This window comes from Calidris pugnax, unplaced genomic scaffold (assembly GCF_001431845.1).
Source record: "Calidris pugnax isolate Ruff unplaced genomic scaffold, ASM143184v1 scaffold518, whole genome shotgun sequence".
NCBI classification, from domain to species: domain Eukaryota; kingdom Metazoa; phylum Chordata; class Aves; order Charadriiformes; family Scolopacidae; genus Calidris; species Calidris pugnax.
In genome coordinates this window covers 579,426-601,929 of record NW_015091362.1, presented here as the reverse complement: position 1 = coordinate 601,929, position 22,504 = coordinate 579,426, and the positions used below count along the sequence as shown (strand labels likewise).

General features: G+C 40.7%; 1 protein-coding gene across 6 annotated transcripts in view; it reads right to left on the bottom strand.

Moving 5' to 3' along the window:
• The window catches only part of RBM39 (RNA binding motif protein 39), a 36,723-nt gene extending 15,183 nt beyond the window's left edge, over window positions 1–21,540 (bottom strand). For 3 of the 6 annotated variants that reach the window (XR_001414043.1, XR_001414044.1, XM_014961159.1), the window contains exons 1-6: window positions 21,468–21,540; window positions 19,571–19,620; window positions 16,693–16,887; window positions 10,286–10,351; window positions 10,125–10,178; window positions 248–365 (exon numbers count right to left, since the gene is read on the bottom strand). Coding sequence is in view for 4 of the 6 variants with exons in the window: in XM_014961159.1 (XP_014816645.1) it covers window positions 248–365; window positions 10,125–10,178; window positions 10,286–10,351; window positions 16,693–16,887; window positions 19,571–19,620; window positions 21,468–21,518 (534 nt within the window). In the remaining 2 variants the exon portion in view is untranslated. Of the gene's footprint in view, window positions 1–247; window positions 366–10,124; window positions 10,179–10,285; window positions 10,352–16,692; window positions 16,888–19,570; window positions 19,621–19,882; window positions 19,963–21,467 lie in introns of those variants that run through there. The other 3 variants (XM_014961160.1, XM_014961162.1, XM_014961161.1) reach the window with 3 other exon arrangements.
• Between the last annotated feature and the right edge of the window lie 964 nt (window positions 21,541–22,504).

Genomic DNA, 22,504 nt, shown 5'->3' with positions numbered 1-22,504 from the left:
TATCTGCTAAAGACTGAAACTTCTGAAAAATGAAGTTGTTTGTATCAGAACTGTGTTGCTATGTTGTGCATCACATCACATGCTGAACAATGAACTCCTGATAAATTACGGTTTTATGTTCAGAGCCGTTAAGAATTAGTTTCACCTGTATACAAGCTCCAGAAGGTCACTTTCTTACAATTCTGCTGAGTATCAATCATGTACAGCTTGAAGTATTCAGAAACATTTTAGTCTCCCTATTAATTACCTTCCCTACTGTAGAAAAAAATTCTTCCAGGTCTCTCGGTCGAATTCTTGCAGCCAGCTGCATGCAGAATACTGTTCGAGCATCCCTCTCTTCAGGGGTGAGATTATCAATAGGTTCTCTGGAAAGAGAAAAGTTCAGTTAAAAAATAATCTGAATTAAGATTAACTTATCACTGGACAATGCATGAAACTTTAATCAGTACTTCAAAGTCTGATGGGGAAAAAACGCCTTCCATATTAAAAAGGCATGGTCAAGAACTGAAATAATAATAATATTTACTTCTTTAACACAATTAAACATACTGTTTCAACTGTAAGCATTAAATATGACTGGAAAATTGTACTTTAATTACAGAAGCTCCAACTAAAGAGAAGTGCCATTCTGTTACTATCCAGAACAGGTAACAGGACCAGTAGGTAGTCTGTAGTCAAAAAGATGAGATGAAATGACAGGAAAACAAAGGAAAACAGCATTAATCAGCAAAGACCAACTGTCTGAACTCTCATACAAGTAGCACGAACTTTTTTTTTTGTGGCTCTGCAAATTAAAAATCTTACATCTACCCAGTCACTTCAGAGTCACTACAGCCACCACATAAATACTGACATCTATACAAATAGAATTCTCAGTCCTCATTTTATAGTTTCAGCTTGTTAACAAAAAAAAAAAAAAGTATTTTTGGGTTTAAAGCACGCAAAAAGTAAAAAAGTATGAACAGTGAATAATTACTCTCATCCTTGACAACAGAAGCACTAGATTAATTTTATTTCAATACTGATCACTAGCTGAAATTAGATGCATCACTTTTAAGGAGTTAAATCTTCAAATGCAAAAAAGTCTGAATTGTATTTAAGTACAGAACAGAATTAGCATGTTGGACCCTGGATTGAGTTTCCCAGTCATGTAAGATGTATTTAAATTTTATAAGTATTATAAAAAAATAATCGTTGAGAATATACAATAAAAATTTAAACTAAATTTTCTCAGTAAGAGGTTGCAAATAATTAAACAAGGCAAAGCAAGATTAGTTAAATTTAACTGTATTAAATTAGAGAATAATCTCATTAGCAGCTATCTAAACCCAATTCCTTTAAATGAGAAGCCTAAGAATGAATAAGCACCTTTTGGATTTTAAAGGCATCTGGCTTCTCTACAAATAAAGTTAATACATACTGAATAGGAAGAAAAGCATTTGTACAGTACTTTTTTCCATTCCATATTTAACATTATTAAGTAAGATTTAGCAGAAAAGCTAGCTAATTTAAATCACAATTAACAAGAAAAAAAGATTAAGAATACAGAAACACAAAAAGCAAAGCAAGGCTTGTTTTGCACACCAACGTTATTTACACTTGCACACTGTTATTGGAGTGGGGAGAGCAGTGTATTTTCAACACTCTTGTCACCTGGGCTTTGGGAATGAACACCAGTATTACTTGTGAGTATAAGCTGGAGAGCATGCATTATCATAATCATGCATTATTACATCATTGATTTCCTAACTTCAATCGGACAAAAAAAAAAAAAAAAAGCCCAAACATGTAAAAATTCCTACCTAACAGGGCTCTTGTCTTTTCTGAAGGGACTTTTGCTTCTGGAGCGTCGTCTGCTGTAAAGGGAGATCAACAAGATTGTAAGAAAACCTTCAAATGTAACAGTTTGATTTTAAACAAAACCTATTAATGATGCAATGAAAAGTAGAGAAAACTCAGAAACCTTAATTTTATGCTGTGAGGCAGACCAATCTTCCCTCTGATGGCACTGTTGAATTTTGGACCAGAACTACAACAAAAGCAAAGAGAGACATTACCCACCAGAGTACTGATTTCCTGTTTGTACTCACATCACATTGCCAGTGTTCACCCACCCTCGCACCTCAACTGGTAAACTTTTGCCATTAACAGCACCCTTGGCATGCATAAGCTACGTGCAGCACTCCAAACCCTACAGCACAGAATACGCTCCCTGTTCAGTTTCATCTGCATCGCAAAACTCCCAGAATATGCAGGACTCCAAGAAATGAATCATGAGCCAGCCACACACAGCACATTTGTATGGGTGTTTTCTGAGCTACAGTCACTGCTGTAAACTTTACATTGCTCTTTTGTCCACATGCATACTCTACCTACTATATATACTACATAACTGCAAAGCAGTACCTTAATGGCCTGGAACTCAGCCTCAGGGTTTTGAGCAAAGTGCTGCTGGCAGGACTATTTGCTCAACTGTAACAGTTTAAAACTGAAAGTTTCATTAAATTTAAGGTGCAAGTGGAAACCCAAGTAGCTCCCTGCAGACCTCTGCAAGGGATACATTCACCAATGTTGTCTCAGCCCTAGCCACTGAAGTGCTACGAGTACGTAAATGCCGCTTCTGAAGTTCTCAATGGACATCAAAATACAGAGCCATTTAAAGCCAGCAGTTAACCTTACATAGACATGTCCACCACAGAAGGAATCCAATCTCTTGGCTGAATCTAATTTTAGTTCTCCAGGCTTCACAGAGGCTGCTAGAACAAATGGCAATCTGCCCGGTGCTTCTATGTTAAGGATAGTCCTCTTGCTAGTTCTTGTGGCACAAGGTAACAGACTGTGACATGAACAGTAAGATTCATCCTATCATGTTCTCCCTGAACTTGATCTCCATGTAGATACAAGGCAAAGAACACCACCTGTTAACATTCTTCCTGTATACCTACTCAACGGCAGAGGCACTGCTGCACAGACTAGGGGTTTGTCTTTCCACCTGCACAGAATTGATTCTTTCTGCTGTGGCTATAAATTGAGGTGAAAACGCCCTGAAAGACATGGTAATCTGAAGACATTAGGTAGTCTTTCACTAAATTCATTTAGCCAACCAATTTGTCTGATAAACATCTTGCTACTCAGTGGAACAGTAACGCTTATCATTAAACTCAGCGTCCACAACAAGGAAGAGGATGCCCATTTTTAAACGTGACACTGATGGAAGTAGTGGGCCAAGATCCAAAACCATGCTAGCCAGGTTAAAGCAAGGGAATATGGCCCTGTATAATACTGGGGAAAAAAAATGAAGAGACCATTTAGAAACTACTTATTAAGAGAAAATAAGACAAAGAACAGGCATATGTTGAGATGAGATCATTATTGATCAAAACAGACTTTTTTTTTTCCTAGGACCAATTTACTCCATTTCCTACTCAGGTTCAGACAAAAGAGCACTGAGGGCATCCACTGAGGTTCTCCAGTGTCTGACACACTGCCAGAAGCTGCACCTGGAGATGTCGGTACTAATTCTATTAATTCTGAGTTCTTGTCAGAGATGGGATTACCTTGCATCTTCACACCTCCAGATGCAGAATGTGCTGTTCTCCACTTCAATTCAAATGCAGCAAGACAAGCCAATTACAGTGACTCCAGAATATTAACATGCAGACCAACTAAATGACGGTCAATCATCAAGACCACAAGTGTTTAAGGAAACAGTGAAAGAAATGTTCTAAGCTTTTGTCTAAACCTAGTGAAAAAATACCTGAGAAGATACACAGTAAGTTTTCAAATACAGGCAGAACTTCTGAGAGAAAAAACAAAAACTCAAACACCAACACAACTCCAGAAGTCTTTTTCATTTTGACTCTTGACAAGCAGTATATTATTTACATGACTACATAGGAGAAACATTAAAAGTCTGCAGCAAACCAAAGCCGTAACAGATCACTAGAACAGACTGAGCAGAAAGCTGCCTGGGGCAAGATGATGGCCCAAGTTACCTTCTGAAAATTCTTTTGAAAAAGTATTCTACGAGATGCATTTATTTGTGCTTTTCTAAGGAGACTTACTCGCAGAACTGTAGCTCTCAGGGGAATTTTCTTCTCTCTCCTCCTAATGCCTAAAAACTCTTTGAAATTGTTGCCTGGCTCCTGCTATTATGTACAAAAGCAACAAGGCACAAGCAATTTATGTCTAGGGGTTAATTTCTTCATAAGACAAATGCACTAGGTCCTGTGTACAGCCCAAGCACACCAAGGTGCATGTTTTCTGAAACACACGAGATGTTATATAGCCCAAGTCAAGTCACAAGACAGCCAGTAAATCATTAACATTCACCTGCTCAGTCATTATCCAAGACTCTGCTTCTCCAGTGTTGAGTGGCATACCTCAGAGGTCACCCTCAACAAGTTTGCCCATGACAGCAAGCTGTGTGGAGCAGCCAACACACTGGAAGGAAGGGATGCCATACAGAGGGATCTGGACAGGCTGGAGAGGTGGGCCCGTGTGAACCTCATAAAGTTCAACGAGGCTAAGTGCAAGATCCTGCACATTGGACAGGGCAATCCCAAGAACAAATCCAGGCTGGGCAGAGAACAGACTGAAAGCAGCCCTGAGGAGAAGGACTTGGGGGTGTTGGTGGATGAGAAGCTCAACACGACCCAGCAACGTACACTGGCAGCCCACAAAGCCAATCATATTCTGGGCTCCATCAAAAGAAGTGTGGCCAGCAGGACGAGGGAGGGGGGTTCTGCTCCTCTGCCCTGCTCTGGGGAGACCCCCCTGTAGCGCTGCCTTCAGCTCTGTGGCCATCAACATTTGAAGGACACGGACCTGTTGGAACAGATGCAGCAGAGGGCCACGAAGATGATCCAAGGGCTAGAGCATTCACTGAAGTGCTACGAGTACGTAAATGCCGCTTCTGAAGTTCTCAATGGACATCAAAATACAGAGCCATTTAAAGCCAGCAGTTAACCTTACATAGACATGTCCACCACAGAAGGAATCCAATCTCTTGGCTGAATCTAATTTTAGTTCTCCAGGCTTCACAGAGGCTGCTAGAACAAATGGCAATCTGCCCGGTGCTTCTATGTTAAGGATAGTCCTCTTGCTAGTTCTTGTGGCACAAGGTAACAGACTGTGACATGAACAGTAAGATTCATCCTATCATGTTCTCCCTGAACTTGATCTCCATGTAGATACAAGGCAAAGAACACCACCTGTTAACATTCTTCCTGTATACCTACTCAACGGCAGAGGCACTGCTGCACAGACTGAATACTAGGGGTTTGTCTTTCCACCTGCACAGAATTGATTCTTTCTGCTGTGGCTATAAATTGAGGTGAAAACGCCCTGAAAGACATGGTAATCTGAAGACATTAGGTAGTCTTTCACTAAATTCATTTAGCCAACCAATTTGTCTGATAAACATCTTGCTACTCAGTGGAACAGTAACGCTTATCATTAAACTCAGCGTCCACAACAAGGAAGAGGATGCCCATTTTTAAACGTGACACTGATGGAAGTAGTGGGCCAAGATCCAAAACCATGCTAGCCAGGTTAAAGCAAGGGAATATGGCCCTGTATAATACTGGGGAAAAAAAATGAAGAGACCATTTAGAAACTACTTATTAAGAGAAAATAAGACAAAGAACAGGCATATGTTGAGATGAGATCATTATTGATCAAAACAGACTTTTTTTTTTCCTAGGACCAATTTACTCCATTTCCTACTCAGGTTCAGACAAAAGAGCACTGAGGGCATCCACTGAGGTTCTCCAGTGTCTGACACACTGCCAGAAGCTGCACCTGGAGATGTCGGTACTAATTCTATTAATTCTGAGTTCTTGTCAGAGATGGGATTACCTTGCATCTTCACACCTCCAGATGCAGAATGTGCTGTTCTCCACTTCAATTCAAATGCAGCAAGACAAGCCAATTACAGTGACTCCAGAATATTAACATGCAGACCAACTAAATGACGGTCAATCATCAAGACCACAAGTGTTTAAGGAAACAGTGAAAGAAATGTTCTAAGCTTTTGTCTAAACCTAGTGAAAAAATACCTGAGAAGATACACAGTAAGTTTTCAAATACAGGCAGAACTTCTGAGAGAAAAAACAAAAACTCAAACACCAACACAACTCCAGAAGTCTTTTTCATTTTGACTCTTGACAAGCAGTATATTATTTACATGACTACATAGGAGAAACATTAAAAGTCTGCAGCAAACCAAAGCCGTAACAGATCACTAGAACAGACTGAGCAGAAAGCTGCCTGGGGCAAGATGATGGCCCAAGTTACCTTCTGAAAATTCTTTTGAAAAAGTATTCTACGAGATGCATTTATTTGTGCTTTTCTAAGGAGACTTACTCGCAGAACTGTAGCTCTCAGGGGAATTTTCTTCTCTCTCCTCCTAATGCCTAAAAACTCTTTGAAATTGTTGCCTGGCTCCTGCTATTATGTACAAAAGCAACAAGGCACAAGCAATTTATGTCTAGGGGTTAATTTCTTCATAAGACAAATGCACTAGGTCCTGTGTACAGCCCAAGCACACCAAGGTGCATGTTTTCTGAAACACACGAGATGTTATATAGCCCAAGTCAAGTCACAAGACAGCCAGTAAATCATTAACATTCACCTGCTCAGTCATTATCCAAGACTCTGCTTCTCCAGTGTTGAGTGGCATACCTCAGAGGTCACCCTCAACAAGTTTGCCCATGACAGCAAGCTGTGTGGAGCAGCCAACACACTGGAAGGAAGGGATGCCATACAGAGGGATCTGGACAGGCTGGAGAGGTGGGCCCGTGTGAACCTCATAAAGTTCAACGAGGCTAAGTGCAAGATCCTGCACATTGGACAGGGCAATCCCAAGAACAAATCCAGGCTGGGCAGAGAACAGACTGAAAGCAGCCCTGAGGAGAAGGACTTGGGGGTGTTGGTGGATGAGAAGCTCAACACGACCCAGCAACGTACACTGGCAGCCCACAAAGCCAATCATATTCTGGGCTCCATCAAAAGAAGTGTGGCCAGCAGGACGAGGGAGGGGGGTTCTGCTCCTCTGCCCTGCTCTGGGGAGACCCCCCTGTAGCGCTGCCTTCAGCTCTGTGGCCATCAACATTTGAAGGACACGGACCTGTTGGAACAGATGCAGCAGAGGGCCACGAAGACGATCCAAGGGCTAGAGCATTTCTCCTATGAACACAGGCTGAGAGAGCTGGGGTTGTTCAGCCTGGAGAAGGCTCCAGGGAGACCTTATAGCAGCCTTTCAGTACCTAAAGAAGCCCTATAGAAGAGATGGGGAGGGACTCTTTGAGGGAGTGTAGCAATGAGGGGCAATGGGTGCAAACTGAAAGAGAGGAGATTTAGATTAGGTATTAGGAAGAAATTCTGTGCTGCGAGGGTGGTGAGACCCTGGCCCAGGTTGCCCAGAGAAGCTGTGGCTGCCCCATCCCTGAAGGGGTTCAAGGGCAGGCTGGATGCAGCTTTGGGCAACCTGGTCTGCTGGGAGGTGTCCCTGCCCAGGGCAGGGGGGCTGGAACTCGATGGTCCTTAAAATCCCTTCCAATGCAAACCATTTTATAATTCCAAGAGTCTCAGACAAGGCAAGATTTAGCTAACAAAGTCCAGGAGAATGACAATGTTTCAGTCTCCAGGTGATAACCCCGTTTTCCCAGCAGTTCTGCCCAAATTCTTGGTTCCAGAATAGCAACAGGACAGTCAAGTGACTTCTACTATATTTTAGCAGTAGCTGGGATTTGTCATGCAGATGTGTAAGCAAGAATACCTGGTCAAGTTCTTTCTCTTAAGAGACCTAATAGTATAACTGCAAAACACTTAAGGGGCAAGATATTCAAATAACATTTAAAAAACCCTGTGAGAACAAAGCAACACAAACCAGCCACCCAATTTTAAAAAACTCAAACATTTAATCACTATCTCATGCCTAACGATGACAAAGTCCTCAGGTTCTCTGTGGCACATTCTTCCTTTCCTTCAGAATCACCTGTACTAGACCTTCTCTTCTCACTATTGTGACTTCCACGTCACCATTGGCAGCAAAACATCTAAAATTTAGAGATACTAGCTTTAAAAGGGGCCTTTATAAAGCAAGTAAGAAAGATCACAAAGAGGAGGAAGCGCAAAAGGTAAAAATTTAAAACCAGTTCCTCTCCTCGGAGCGAGAGGTGAGGGACAGCATCTGTCATCCATCATTGGCCAATCCAACCAAACCACAACAGCATTCTAAACCAGACGTTGCAGTCAGCTACAACAACGCCTGCAGTAAAACCAACTCAGAACTGTCTGAACAGCAGCCTCACCAGGTGAGATTCCAGCTTCAAATTCTCCAGCCAGTGAGAGCACTCCGGTAATTACTTTTGAAATGCTAAGCTGATGGCAGTGATACAGAGATGGTTTCTTTATATGGAAGCACCATTTTTGGTAGATCCAAAGGAGGCTGGTGAAAAAGACTTCATCTCCAGAACTTATCTCTCCCTGAAAGTCAAGCATCCCTTACACGGCTTTTAAAGGCGAGTCTCTGTATTTTCCTGAACAGAAAATGAAGAGTTCTCCTTCCTATCTTCTGATGTCCTTCCAACCCAAAACTAGAATTCTGGAATCACACTAGCATGTGTATCACTTCAATAGCATCATCCATGACCTGCAAGTGAACGCCACCCAACTGCTAGCTGCACAATCAGTACCAAGGCTTCTGGGATGCATGTAGTTGCCCTCTAACAGTCTTCCACAAAACCAAAATCCTACTTTGTTAAATGAAAGCAACAATCCACCAACTGAAGCAGAGAACACAATGCTACCAAACCATTAAGTGCAACCTCATATTCTCAGGGGGCACTAGACTATCTTGCTTTTTTTTTTCCATTGTCTCTCAATACCAGAGAAATTGCCCAGAATAGCTATGGAAAAGCATCAGAACAATGAAAAAGACCCCTTACGCTCCTGACATAACATATCTTGATGCATTAAAGCAGGCATGGATTATTGTCCGTACATTCAACCATTACTTAATGAAATTATTTTGGAAGATTGGAAGACTGCAACTCCCAAATTTCTCCATGTGAAGAACCTTCTCACCCGGCTACAACAGAAAAAACAAAGACCACCACCCTCCAACATAGCTAGGAGAATGCAACAACTCCCAAGCAACTCATGAGATGAAGGAGACTCTATCCATACACCACCAAACTGGAGGAAAGACGACTGGCAGGCTCCACATACAGAAGGCTGAAGATCTTGATCAAGGTCCTCTGTTTATGAGGAAGTTTGGAGCCATGACAGTGGAGCTGGCACAACCTAACAACTAGCTACTGTAATCTTACAGGTGTCAAAGAGCTGTCAAAAACAAGCCAACTGCACTGCTGAAATCTTCAGATCTGTAGCCCAGAGCAGCTTTAAAGAGGCTCGGCCAGACCTGGTACTTGAGACAAAGTAAAAGCAGGGATAATACACTCTATGATCCTCAAGTGCTGAGGAGTGATGGTAGCACAGGATGCCACTGCATCCATGCAGACGCAGGAGTTCCAGTGTGTTTTCATTATGAAAATGCCCAACATCTAATTAAACAAGGCAAAGCAAGATTAGTTAAATTTAACTGTATTAAATTAGAGAATAATCTCATTAGCAGCTATCTAAACCCAATTCCTTTAAATGAGAAGCCTAAGAATGAATAAGCACCTTTTGGATTTTAAAGGCATCTGGCTTCTCTACAAATAAAGTTAATACATACTGAATAGGAAGAAAAGCATTTGTACAGTACTTTTTTCCATTCCATATTTAACATTATTAAGTAAGATTTAGCAGAAAAGCTAGCTAATTTAAATCACAATTAACAAGAAAAAAAGATTAAGAATACAGAAACACAAAAAGCAAAGCAAGGCTTGTTTTGCACACCAACGTTATTTACACTTGCACACTGTTATTGGAGTGGGGAGAGCAGTGTATTTTCAACACTCTTGTCACCTGGGCTTTGGGAATGAACACCAGTATTACTTGTGAGTATAAGCTGGAGAGCATGCATTATCATAATCATGCATTATTACATCATTGATTTCCTAACTTCAATCGGAAAAAAAAAAAAAAAAAAAGCCCAAACATGTAAAAATTCCTACCTAACAGGGCTCTTGTCTTTTCTGAAGGGACTTTTGCTTCTGGAGCGTCGTCTGCTGTAAAGGGAGATCAACAAGATTGTAAGAAAACCTTCAAATGTAACAGTTTGATTTTAAACAAAACCTATTAATGATGCAATGAAAAGTAGAGAAAACTCAGAAACCTTAATTTTATGCTGTGAGGCAGACCAATCTTCCCTCTGATGGCACTGTTGAATTTTGGACCAGAACTACAACAAAAGCAAAGAGAGACATTACCCACCAGAGTACTGATTTCCTGTTTGTACTCACATCACATTGCCAGTGTTCACCCACCCTCGCACCTCAACTGGTAAACTTTTGCCATTAACAGCACCCATGGCATGCATAAGCTACGTGCAGCACTCCAAACCCTACAGCACAGAATACGCTCCCTGTTCAGTTTCATCTGCATCGCAAAACTCCCAGAATATGCAGGACTCCAAGAAATGAATCATGAGCCAGCCACACACAGCACATTTGTATGGGTGTTTTCTGAGCTACAGTCACTGCTGTAAACTTTACATTGCTCTTTTGTCCACATGCATACTCTACCTACTATATATACTACATAACTGCAAAGCAGTACCTTAATGGCCTGGAACTCAGCCTCAGGGTTTTGAGCAAAGTGCTGCTGGCAGGACTATTTGCTCAACTGTAACAGTTTAAAACTGAAAGTTTCATTAAATTTAAGGTGCAAGTGGAAACCCAAGTAGCTCCCTGCAGACCTCTGCAAGGGATACATTCACCAATGTTGTCTCAGCCCTAGCCACTGAAGTGCTACGAGTACGTAAATGCCGCTTCTGAAGTTCTCAATGGACATCAAAATACAGAGCCATTTAAAGCCAGCAGTTAACCTTACATAGACATGTCCACCACAGAAGGAATCCAATCTCTTGGCTGAATCTAATTTTAGTTCTCCAGGCTTCACAGAGGCTGCTAGAACAAATGGCAATCTGCCCGGTGCTTCTATGTTAAGGATAGTCCTCTTGCTAGTTCTTGTGGCACAAGGTAACAGACTGTGACATGAACAGTAAGATTCATCCTATCATGTTCTCCCTGAACTTGATCTCCATGTAGATACAAGGCAAAGAACACCACCTGTTAACATTCTTCCTGTATACCTACTCAACGGCAGAGGCACTGCTGCACAGACTAGGGGTTTGTCTTTCCACCTGCACAGAATTGATTCTTTCTGCTGTGGCTATAAATTGAGGTGAAAACGCCCTGAAAGACATGGTAATCTGAAGACATTAGGTAGTCTTTCACTAAATTCATTTAGCCAACCAATTTGTCTGATAAACATCTTGCTACTCAGTGGAACAGTAACGCTTATCATTAAACTCAGCGTCCACAACAAGGAAGAGGATGCCCATTTTTAAACGTGACACTGATGGAAGTAGTGGGCCAAGATCCAAAACCATGCTAGCCAGGTTAAAGCAAGGGAATATGGCCCTGTATAATACTGGGGAAAAAAAATGAAGAGACCATTTAGAAACTACTTATTAAGAGAAAATAAGACAAAGAACAGGCATATGTTGAGATGAGATCATTATTGATCAAAACAGACTTTTTTTTTTCCTAGGACCAATTTACTCCATTTCCTACTCAGGTTCAGACAAAAGAGCACTGAGGGCATCCACTGAGGTTCTCCAGTGTCTGACACACTGCCAGAAGCTGCACCTGGAGATGTCGGTACTAATTCTATTAATTCTGAGTTCTTGTCAGAGATGGGATTACCTTGCATCTTCACACCTCCAGATGCAGAATGTGCTGTTCTCCACTTCAATTCAAATGCAGCAAGACAAGCCAATTACAGTGACTCCAGAATATTAACATGCAGACCAACTAAATGACGGTCAATCATCAAGACCACAAGTGTTTAAGGAAACAGTGAAAGAAATGTTCTAAGCTTTTGTCTAAACCTAGTGAAAAAATACCTGAGAAGATACACAGTAAGTTTTCAAATACAGGCAGAACTTCTGAGAGAAAAAACAAAAACTCAAACACCAACACAACTCCAGAAGTCTTTTTCATTTTGACTCTTGACAAGCAGTATATTATTTACATGACTACATAGGAGAAACATTAAAAGTCTGCAGCAAACCAAAGCCGTAACAGATCACTAGAACAGACTGAGCAGAAAGCTGCCTGGGGCAAGATGATGGCCCAAGTTACCTTCTGAAAATTCTTTTGAAAAAGTATTCTACGAGATGCATTTATTTGTGCTTTTCTAAGGAGACTTACTCGCAGAACTGTAGCTCTCAGGGGAATTTTCTTCTCTCTCCTCCTAATGCCTAAAAACTCTTTGAAATTGTTGCCTGGCTCCTGCTATTATGTACAAAAGCAACAAGGCACAAGCAATTTATGTCTAGGGGTTAATTTCTTCATAAGACAAATGCACTAGGTCCTGTGTACAGCCCAAGCACACCAAGGTGCATGTTTTCTGAAACACACGAGATGTTATATAGCCCAAGTCAAGTCACAAGACAGCCAGTAAATCATTAACATTCACCTGCTCAGTCATTATCCAAGACTCTGCTTCTCCAGTGTTGAGTGGCATACCTCAGAGGTCACCCTCAACAAGTTTGCCCATGACAGCAAGCTGTGTGGAGCAGCCAACACACTGGAAGGAAGGGATGCCATACAGAGGGATCTGGACAGGCTGGAGAGGTGGGCCCGTGTGAACCTCATAAAGTTCAACGAGGCTAAGTGCAAGATCCTGCACATTGGACAGGGCAATCCCAAGAACAAATCCAGGCTGGGCAGAGAACAGACTGAAAGCAGCCCTGAGGAGAAGGACTTGGGGGTGTTGGTGGATGAGAAGCTCAACACGACCCAGCAACGTACACTGGCAGCCCACAAAGCCAATCATATTCTGGGCTCCATCAAAAGAAGTGTGGCCAGCAGGACGAGGGAGGGGGGTTCTGCTCCTCTGCCCTGCTCTGGGGAGACCCCCCTGTAGCGCTGCCTTCAGCTCTGTGGCCATCAACATTTGAAGGACACGGACCTGTTGGAACAGATGCAGCAGAGGGCCACGAAGATGATCCAAGGGCTAGAGCATTTCTCCTATGAACACAGGCTGAGAGAGCTGGGGTTGTTCAGCCTGGAGAAGGCTCCAGGGAGACCTTATAGCAGCCTTTCAGTACCTAAAGAAGCCCTATAGAAGAGATGGGGAGGGACTCTTTGAGGGAGTGTAGCAATGAGGGGCAATGGGTGCAAACTGAAAGAGAGGAGATTTAGATTAGGTATTAGGAAGAAATTCTGTGCTGCGAGGGTGGTGAGACCCTGGCCCAGGTTGCCCAGAGAAGCTGTGGCTGCCCCATCCCTGAAGGGGTTCAAGGGCAGGCTGGATGCAGCTTTGGGCAACCTGGTCTGGTGGGAGGTGTCCCTGCCCAGGGCAGGGGGGCTGGAACTCGATGGTCCTTAAAATCCCTTCCAATGCAAACCATTTTATAATTCCAAGAGTCTCAGACAAGGCAAGATTTAGCTAACAAAGTCCAGGAGAATGACAATGTTTCAGTCTCCAGGTGATAACCCCGTTTTCCCAGCAGTTCTGCCCAAATTCTTGGTTCCAGAATAGCAACAGGACAGTCAAGTGACTTCTACTATATTTTAGCAGTAGCTGGGATTTGTCATGCAGATGTGTAAGCAAGAATACCTGGTCAAGTTCTTTCTCTTAAGAGACCTAATAGTATAACTGCAAAACACTTAAGGGGCAAGATATTCAAATAACATTTAAAAAACCCTGTGAGAACAAAGCAACACAAACCAGCCACCCAATTTTAAAAAACTCAAACATTTAATCACTATCTCATGCCTAACGATGACAAAGTCCTCAGGTTCTCTGTGGCACATTCTTCCTTTCCTTCAGAATCACCTGTACTAGACCTTCTCTTCTCACTATTGTGACTTCCACGTCACCATTGGCAGCAAAACATCTAAAATTTAGAGATACTAGCTTTAAAAGGGGCCTTTATAAAGCAAGTAAGAAAGATCACAAAGAGGAGGAAGCGCAAAAGGTAAAAATTTAAAACCAGTTCCTCTCCTCGGAGCGAGAGGTGAGGGACAGCATCTGTCATCCATCATTGGCCAATCCAACCAAACCACAACAGCATTCTAAACCAGACGTTGCAGTCAGCTACAACAACGCCTGCAGTAAAACCAACTCAGAACTGTCTGAACAGCAGCCTCACCAGGTGAGATTCCAGCTTCAAATTCTCCAGCCAGTGAGAGCACTCCGGTAATTACTTTTGAAATGCTAAGCTGATGGCAGTGATACAGAGATGGTTTCTTTATATGGAAGCACCATTTTTGGTAGATCCAAAGGAGGCTGGTGAAAAAGACTTCATCTCCAGAACTTATCTCTCCCTGAAAGTCAAGCATCCCTTACACGGCTTTTAAAGGCGAGTCTCTGTATTTTCCTGAACAGAAAATGAAGAGTTCTCCTTCCTATCTTCTGATGTCCTTCCAACCCAAAACTAGAATTCTGGAATCACACTAGCATGTGTATCACTTCAATAGCATCATCCATGACCTGCAAGTGAACGCCACCCAACTGCTAGCTGCACAATCAGTACCAAGGCTTCTGGGATGCATGTAGTTGCCCTCTAACAGTCTTCCACAAAACCAAAATCCTACTTTGTTAAATGAAAGCAACAATCCACCAACTGAAGCAGAGAACACAATGCTACCAAACCATTAAGTGCAACCTCATATTCTCAGGGGGCACTAGACTATCTTGCTTTTTTTTTTCCATTGTCTCTCAATACCAGAGAAATTGCCCAGAATAGCTATGGAAAAGCATCAGAACAATGAAAAAGACCCCTTACGCTCCTGACATAACATATCTTGATGCATTAAAGCAGGCATGGATTATTGTCCGTACATTCAACCATTACTTAATGAAATTATTTTGGAAGATTGGAAGACTGCAACTCCCAAATTTCTCCATGTGAAGAACCTTCTCACCCGGCTACAACAGAAAAAACAAAGACCACCACCCTCCAACATAGCTAGGAGAATGCAACAACTCCCAAGCAACTCATGAGATGAAGGAGACTCTATCCATACACTGCAACAACTCCCAAGCAACTCATGAGATGAAGGAGACTCTTTCCATACACCAAACTGGAGGAAAGACGACTGGCAGGCTCCACATACAGAAGGCTGAAGATCTTGATCAAGGTCCTCTGTTTATGAGGAAGTTTGGAGCCATGACAGTGGAGCTGGCACAACCTAACAACTAGCTACTGTAATCTTACAGGTGTCAAAGAGCTGTCAAAAACAAGCCAACTGCACTGCTGAAATCTTCAGATCTGTAGCCCAGAGCAGCTTTAAAGAGGCTCGGCCAGACCTGGTACTTGAGACAAAGTAAAAGCAGGGATAATACACTCTATGATCCTCAAGTGCTGAGGAGTGATGGTAGCACAGGATGCCACTGCATCCATGCAGACGCAGGAGTTCCAGTGTGTTTTCATTATGAAAATGCCCAACATCCAGGTGACAATGCAAAATGAGACGCAGAGACCTTGGGCATTCCAAGAGTACCAGAAGGAACGCACTCCTTGCATTCGGACCCAGCCACCAAGAAAAACATCCATGTGCTGTACAAGTCTGCAATTTATCAAAAAGTAAACATCTTGAAAGAGATTTCTCCATCACAGATGATGTTACATGCCATGATTTTAAAAATACATGTTTTTCAAATGCCTGCTTCTGACATGATCTTGCATTCTAAGATTTGACAACAGTTGAGATGAGGCCTGGACAAAAGCAGACACAAACAGCAGCCTCAGGTAATCAATGAAAGCCAAGCACACAGCCCAGTTCTCACTGTTTTCCTGCTTCTTTGAAGGCAAAAAGAGGCAATGGGGAGCAAAGAGGGCAGGAATACAAAGCAGCAGAAACACAGAATAAATACCAATGAAAAAGTGGGTTTTAAGAAACAATTTACAACTGTCAGGAACTACCTATAACAGAAGTTCTATCAAGCCAAAGATCCGAGAGGAACTGAAGAATTCTTCCACAGCCTCTAAACAAGTTTCAAAAAAAGCAGGGCAAATATGCAACACATGGGCATTACTAAGACAAGACACTTCCAGTCTGGATGCATAAACACTTCCTGTGTTTAAGCAGTAAGTGTTTAAGAGCAGCAACCCAGTAAAAACCTTTAGTAAGAAAAGCAAAAGGTTTTATGAGCATGTAACCCAAGTCACAGACTATTCATTTTTTGACAGTTAAACCATCATACATAGGATCATACACTGAAGATAATTAGGGCATGCAGAAAACCTGACTCTTATTTTAGTTTTCTGATACGCTTTGTTTTGCAGTCAGTTGTACACATTCTTCTACTTGCTTTTGCATCTTTCTGCATTCAGGTAAGAATGAAAACTAGCAGTAGGAACTTAGTACGTTTCTGTCCTCTTTTTCACTCCTCTCACCTTCTTTTTTGAGATTAGTGACCAATTAAGAAAGCAGAGACTGAAACTTTAAACTTCCACATCATACACTGAAGGAGCACACATGCAAGTCTACGCAAATAACCTACTAGGGACTTCTATAGCGGCCTCTGAATCTGCGATCTCTACTCCTAGAGCGGCTGCGTCTGCGTTCTTTGCTTCTGCTCCGCTTCCTTTCCCGGCTTCTGCTCTTTTTCCTTTCCCGATCTCGGCTCCGTTTGCGTTCCTTACTTCTGCTCCTCTTCCTGTCATGGCTCCGACTTCGGCTCTTGCTCTTTTTTCTCCTGAGACAGAAAAATACAACTTTGGTTTACACATGTGGCTCAGTGTTATGATTTACCTCACATTCCACAGTTTCTCTAACCTGACGTCACAGACATTGATAGGAGAAAGTTTCTACCTGCTGATATTTATACAGGTTTCTTTTGTTAAACAGGTGGTTAAGCATGTCACCGGTCTTAAAATTTATCACTAACAACAGAAAGTGCTCCAAAGCACTTTATTTTAACTTTTGAAATCACTAAAGAATGCTTCCAGGACGAGTAGAAGGACTGACATATTTCCTGCATTAGATCTAGTACACGCTACATGCAGTATTTCACATGTCTTTCAAACATACTTTAAATACATTGTCAAGATGCTAAGAATAAGTTGTATTGTTACAGCAAAAGTAAAACAAAACACAACAAAAATAGAAAGGAAGAAGCAATCTGAGGGAAAGGAAGGTTTTTTTCCTCTTGCTACTCCCTGCTACCAGGCCTTAATATACTGCCTAAGAGTTCTGCTTCATACTTACTACTCCCACTCACAAGCCACTTGCTTTTCTAAGCCTGCAGCTCTTACAGGTTTGGGACAAAACACATTTCTTCATAATTTTAAACATTTACTCAGAAAATTTAAATTAACTAATTACAGTAACTAATTAACAGCAGTTGGTCTTCAATAAAGACAGTAACTACTCACTACCCAACAGTAACCTGAACCCTCTTTGCATGGAAAGACTCCTAGAAGTCAAGATCCATACTCTGTCTCATAATCATGACCACACTGGACATGCAGTACAGTCATCAAGTAAAATTGCAGGTCCTTAATCAGAAGTTTAGTAAGATTTGACAATTATTGAAAGCTGCACACTGAATCTAATGTTACTTTTTAGTTGTTGGTGCTTCCTGTTGATTACTGTTTTTGCAACAGTTTCAATCTTGTTTCAGTTGGACAACTAAAGTAGTTAATGAAAATTGACACTTCAATTTAATTGATAAGCAAAGCAAGAAATCTTGCAAAGCCTATATACACTTTAGTCTTCAGCAACAGAGTACACTACCACAAGTAAAATAGAAAATGGTGTAATTTGTTCTTTAAAGATTATGAGGACCAGCCGTACCAAATCAAAATTCTCAGACAAAAAGCTTCATACTATCAGAGATGTGCAGTACAAGAGTAACCTTCTAGCAATTGCCAACTTGAAAAATGAAATGGGGAGATACCACAGAAGCAACATTTTTGAACAGACACGAGGGTACAATTAGGAAAGCAGAAAAAGAGGTCAAACTCCACACAACAAATAAGGCTAACAGTACCAAAACACTTTGACTTGCTCTATTTTACAGTAATGTAATTTTTTTCTAAACTTATTTACTGATTACTTATTTTTTTCTGAATTAGAAAAAAATACTCAGAGCAAACAGGTCCAACCTGAAAACGGGGCCACAGGCAGAAAGATAACACATGTCATTGCTTATTCTGGGGCAAGTTACAGCAACTAAGGAAATGAACTGAAAATACATTCTAGTATTCTCATCCCGCTGCCATGAACCAAGGTGAGAACCAATTCTAAAATTTAAAAAACACTGCTCTTCTTTCAGATCCCAGTTTATATATTGAGACAAGCCTTCCAAACAAAAGCAGGGTTCTACATGCCATGTATGTGTGTTTTAAAGCAATACAAATTCAGAACTTAAATATACTGGGAGCAGCTGCTTTTGATGGGGTTTTAGGGCTCCCCATTATTAGCACAAGAATGATGTTCACAGTATTGTTGAGAACAAGATGTAAGATAGAATAAATTTTAGATGATTAGATTCCAATATATGTCTGATGTTAGAACTGGACTTCTCATTTCCCAAATACGTATACAGCTGGCAAGAAATGTTCTTTGGATCCCTTCAGCATTTCAACTATACGATTTCAGAAGATGACAACAGCACAACTTAAATTAGCCGTGTATTACAGAAACACACTGGTAACTGTTTACTCAGCTATCAAATTCACAATGATTCTTCCTACAGCAACTATCAAATAATGCTTGTAAGGCAAAGAATTTATTTTAAAGGCTTAATAAACCTTCCATTTATTTGGGGTATTTAAGAGACTTTTTATAGAATGCCTCTTTCTTCAAATTTCTGATTTGATTCCAGATTGTCATAAGCAGGTGTTCAGATTCATGAATTATGCATCCTAAAGATGAGCTTGTACTCTTTAAAAAGGTTATACTATAGTCTTACAAAGTTTAGATTATAATTTAAAAATTGAGAAATTTTTGAATGGGGGGGAAATAGAGGGAGGGGATCCAACACCCTAAACCTTTTCAAGAAAGCACTGGTATCTTTAAATGCTTTGCACTGTTCCAAATTGCATAAAATTCTACACCAGACACACTTTTAAATGCAAAATCCATTGCATTGCTAAAGCAAGAAAAAAGACATTAAATATCCCAAACCTCCCAAGTCTGTATTTTTATTTAACATTAAATTTTGCCACAACTTCGATGACATCAGTGACAAAGGTGTAACTACATTTGTAAACAAAATGTACATTTGAAAACAAAATTTCATAATTGCTGCAGTTGCAGCTGCTGCAAGTATCAAGCTCTATTATTTTATTTCCCCAAACACTACCAACATGCATTTGCAAGTTCACAAAAATCAGCAGCCCCCCTGCAACGTTGAGAACTGAGAAAATACTTACTTCTTGCTGCGTTCTTCATGGCCATTGGCACTGCTCAATTTGTTCTCATCCTAAGCAGGGTTGATAGAAGAACATCGTGAGGACGAAGCGGAAACATTTCAAGTGGTCAAAGGGTAATGGGAATAGGAATAAGAGAATACAAAACAAAAAATTTAATACTAAATTACTTGTTTACAGTTTAATGTGGAAAGCTTTAGAAAATTTAGGTAAGCATGTTTAACCACTTTGCTGCTTAAATTTAAGTCATACAATTACAAAATACAAGACTTACATAATTTTAAATTGTATATAAAATTGTAGATACTTCCTTACATGGTTTAGAGAGCAAGTTATCCTGTAGAATTCAGCACTCAAGTGGTTAAATGTTATTTCTATAAAATGTAAGAGGAAGTTTCAGGTTTGTGTTTGTGTGCCCCTCTGATCAGTACCAAGGCTACATCTCTGCCTAAGCCCCAGTGGCTATGCTAGCAGCCAGCCACTATGGATTTCCTGTGACCGATGCCATTCCCGAGATCTTCGCTCATTTTCGTTGAAGGGTTGTAAGAGCTTGATGTCACCTCTGTCACACATCTCGCCCTGAAGCAAACAGGGATTCACACTGCTTTAGTAACGTCGACTCCCAAGAAAGTCATCAATAATCCACCAGTCCAGCCTAAACATTCCCTATTTCCATACCTGTTTACATGGAAAATATCCATGTTAAACCAGGACACAAGAATTTTTACATAACAATTTATAAATTTCTCTTCAAGACTTTAACGTAAATGCTAAATATTACATAAACTAAATATACCACTTAAAACTTACAAATGCTCATCCAAAATTCAAGACATGGTTGTAATAAACACTGCAGAATAGACTAACAATAGCTGCTATATAATTTATATACTTGTGTTACAGTTTAATCACATCAGTTACATCGAAAGTACAATTCCTAAGTGATTTAAACTTAATATACATTTCTTGCAAAACCAGTGCTAAAGCATGCATAATGTTAACACTTCACCACCATTTGGTGAAAAACAAAAAAAGACAGTATTCATTTGCTGCTGGTTTAGGTAAAAGACATCACTACACTAATTGATAAAAATTTTGCATAAAAATTGACATTTCCTAATTAAACAACTAGGACAGAAGACTACAAGAACTTATTTTAGAATGACACCGCAGACTGTGATACTGTCTTTTACTTGCTAAGAACGTTCTATTCAGGGATCCAAGAATCTCCATAAATTCGTTCACTCAGCAATTGATTTCCATCTGCCCTGTTAAAAGATTAACCGCCACCAGTCTTCTGCATTAAAAGCAAGTATCACTCTTCTTGCACTGAGCAGACAGTTCAAATATTTACTTGCCATGGGACTGGTGAAAAGGTTATTCTTGGAACCCTGCTGTTTTCCCAAACCACTGCATTCACCTTGTAGCTATACCAAACTGGACCTGGCAATTTTAGGAGAAGTTTTTGGTTTCTCGTTTGAGGGGGTGGGATTTGTTTGTTTTGGTTTTTTTGGGTGGCTGTTTTGATTTTGTTTTGTGGTTTTTTTGTTTTTGTTTTTTTAACCTAGGGGACCACGGTACAGCGATACGTCACTCAATTACTACCTTATGATTGACAGTTCACACTGGAATCAAAGGTGAATTCATGGGAGTAGAGGTGAGATATCGTTAGGCAAGTCTACAAAGAGAGATAGATGGGCATTTATTCATCACGCTGAAGTGAAACTACTGCACAATATAATTACATTAACAGTATATATTTACTTGTAAGTTACATGTAATGCATCTCCAATAAGATAAATCATGAGGGCTCCAGGGATGTTAGTTTACAGTTCAGCAGTAGTTTCATGAATAATGCTAAATTAAAGTAAACAGGACCTCACTGGGACATTTTTCTCACCTTCTTGTAAGGAGCTTCAAGCATTGCTTCAATATCAATATCATCAGCCATTTTTCAGGACACCTGGAAAGAGAAGCAAAATCCACCTGAGCTAGAAAAAAAAACACCCTTGTGCTTTATATTCTAAAGACTTTTGCTTAAGAAGCCATCATTGCATTGGCTCAAATTCACAGAGCAGTGCCTTAGAAGACATATCCAACAGGAACTGGAATGAAGCTTTGCCCAGTGAGAATAAAGAATGTGACAGAAAGCAATTATAGCTGCAAACAACAAAATGCTATTGCACACAATGAGCCAGTGGAAACCCCAGAGGTATTCCACTTATTTCTTCCAACACAAAGAGGACAGCTCATTTATGTTACAGAAACACAGGTCTGGCAGCCATCTTGAGAAGTACTAGAGCTTGACCAAAGGACCCAAGAGAGACATGGAAAGAACACACAACAAGCATTCAGGCAAACCTGTTCACAGCCTCCTAGCATTTGCTACCATCCCAATTACTAATCTGAAGCCATAAAGTGAACACTATGGTCCTGTAAGAAATGCAGTGTCCTGCATAATAGGGGCCACAGAAGAAACAGTTACAATTCAAGCATTAAGAGCTACTAAAGCATACATAAGATCCATCCAGTCTGGAACTTCAGGTTTTAGACAAAAAAAGTCCACCATGCCACGTAACACTAGTCACCACAAACTTTTTTTTTTTCAAATTGTTCCTCTTATTTTTCATTTTCAACCCCCAATGTAATTTTGTGTTACTCTGAATCCCTTTGACATTTGATTTCCTTTCTCTAAACAGGTATCCTATTAAGAAACTCTCAAGACTCTGCATTAAGATACACAGGCTCAACTTCCTCAAATCTCTTACTAAAACAGTTTCCTTTTTATTTAAGCTTAGAAATGGACGGGCCTCTGGATCCAAGTCAGACAGCCCAAGAGCAAAGATCTTCCTGCATGTGTGCCATGTATGGCTTTTTAATCATACAGCTTAGTTCTTGCACCTCGGTTACAGGCACTGCTGTAGGAACTGTGCTCTC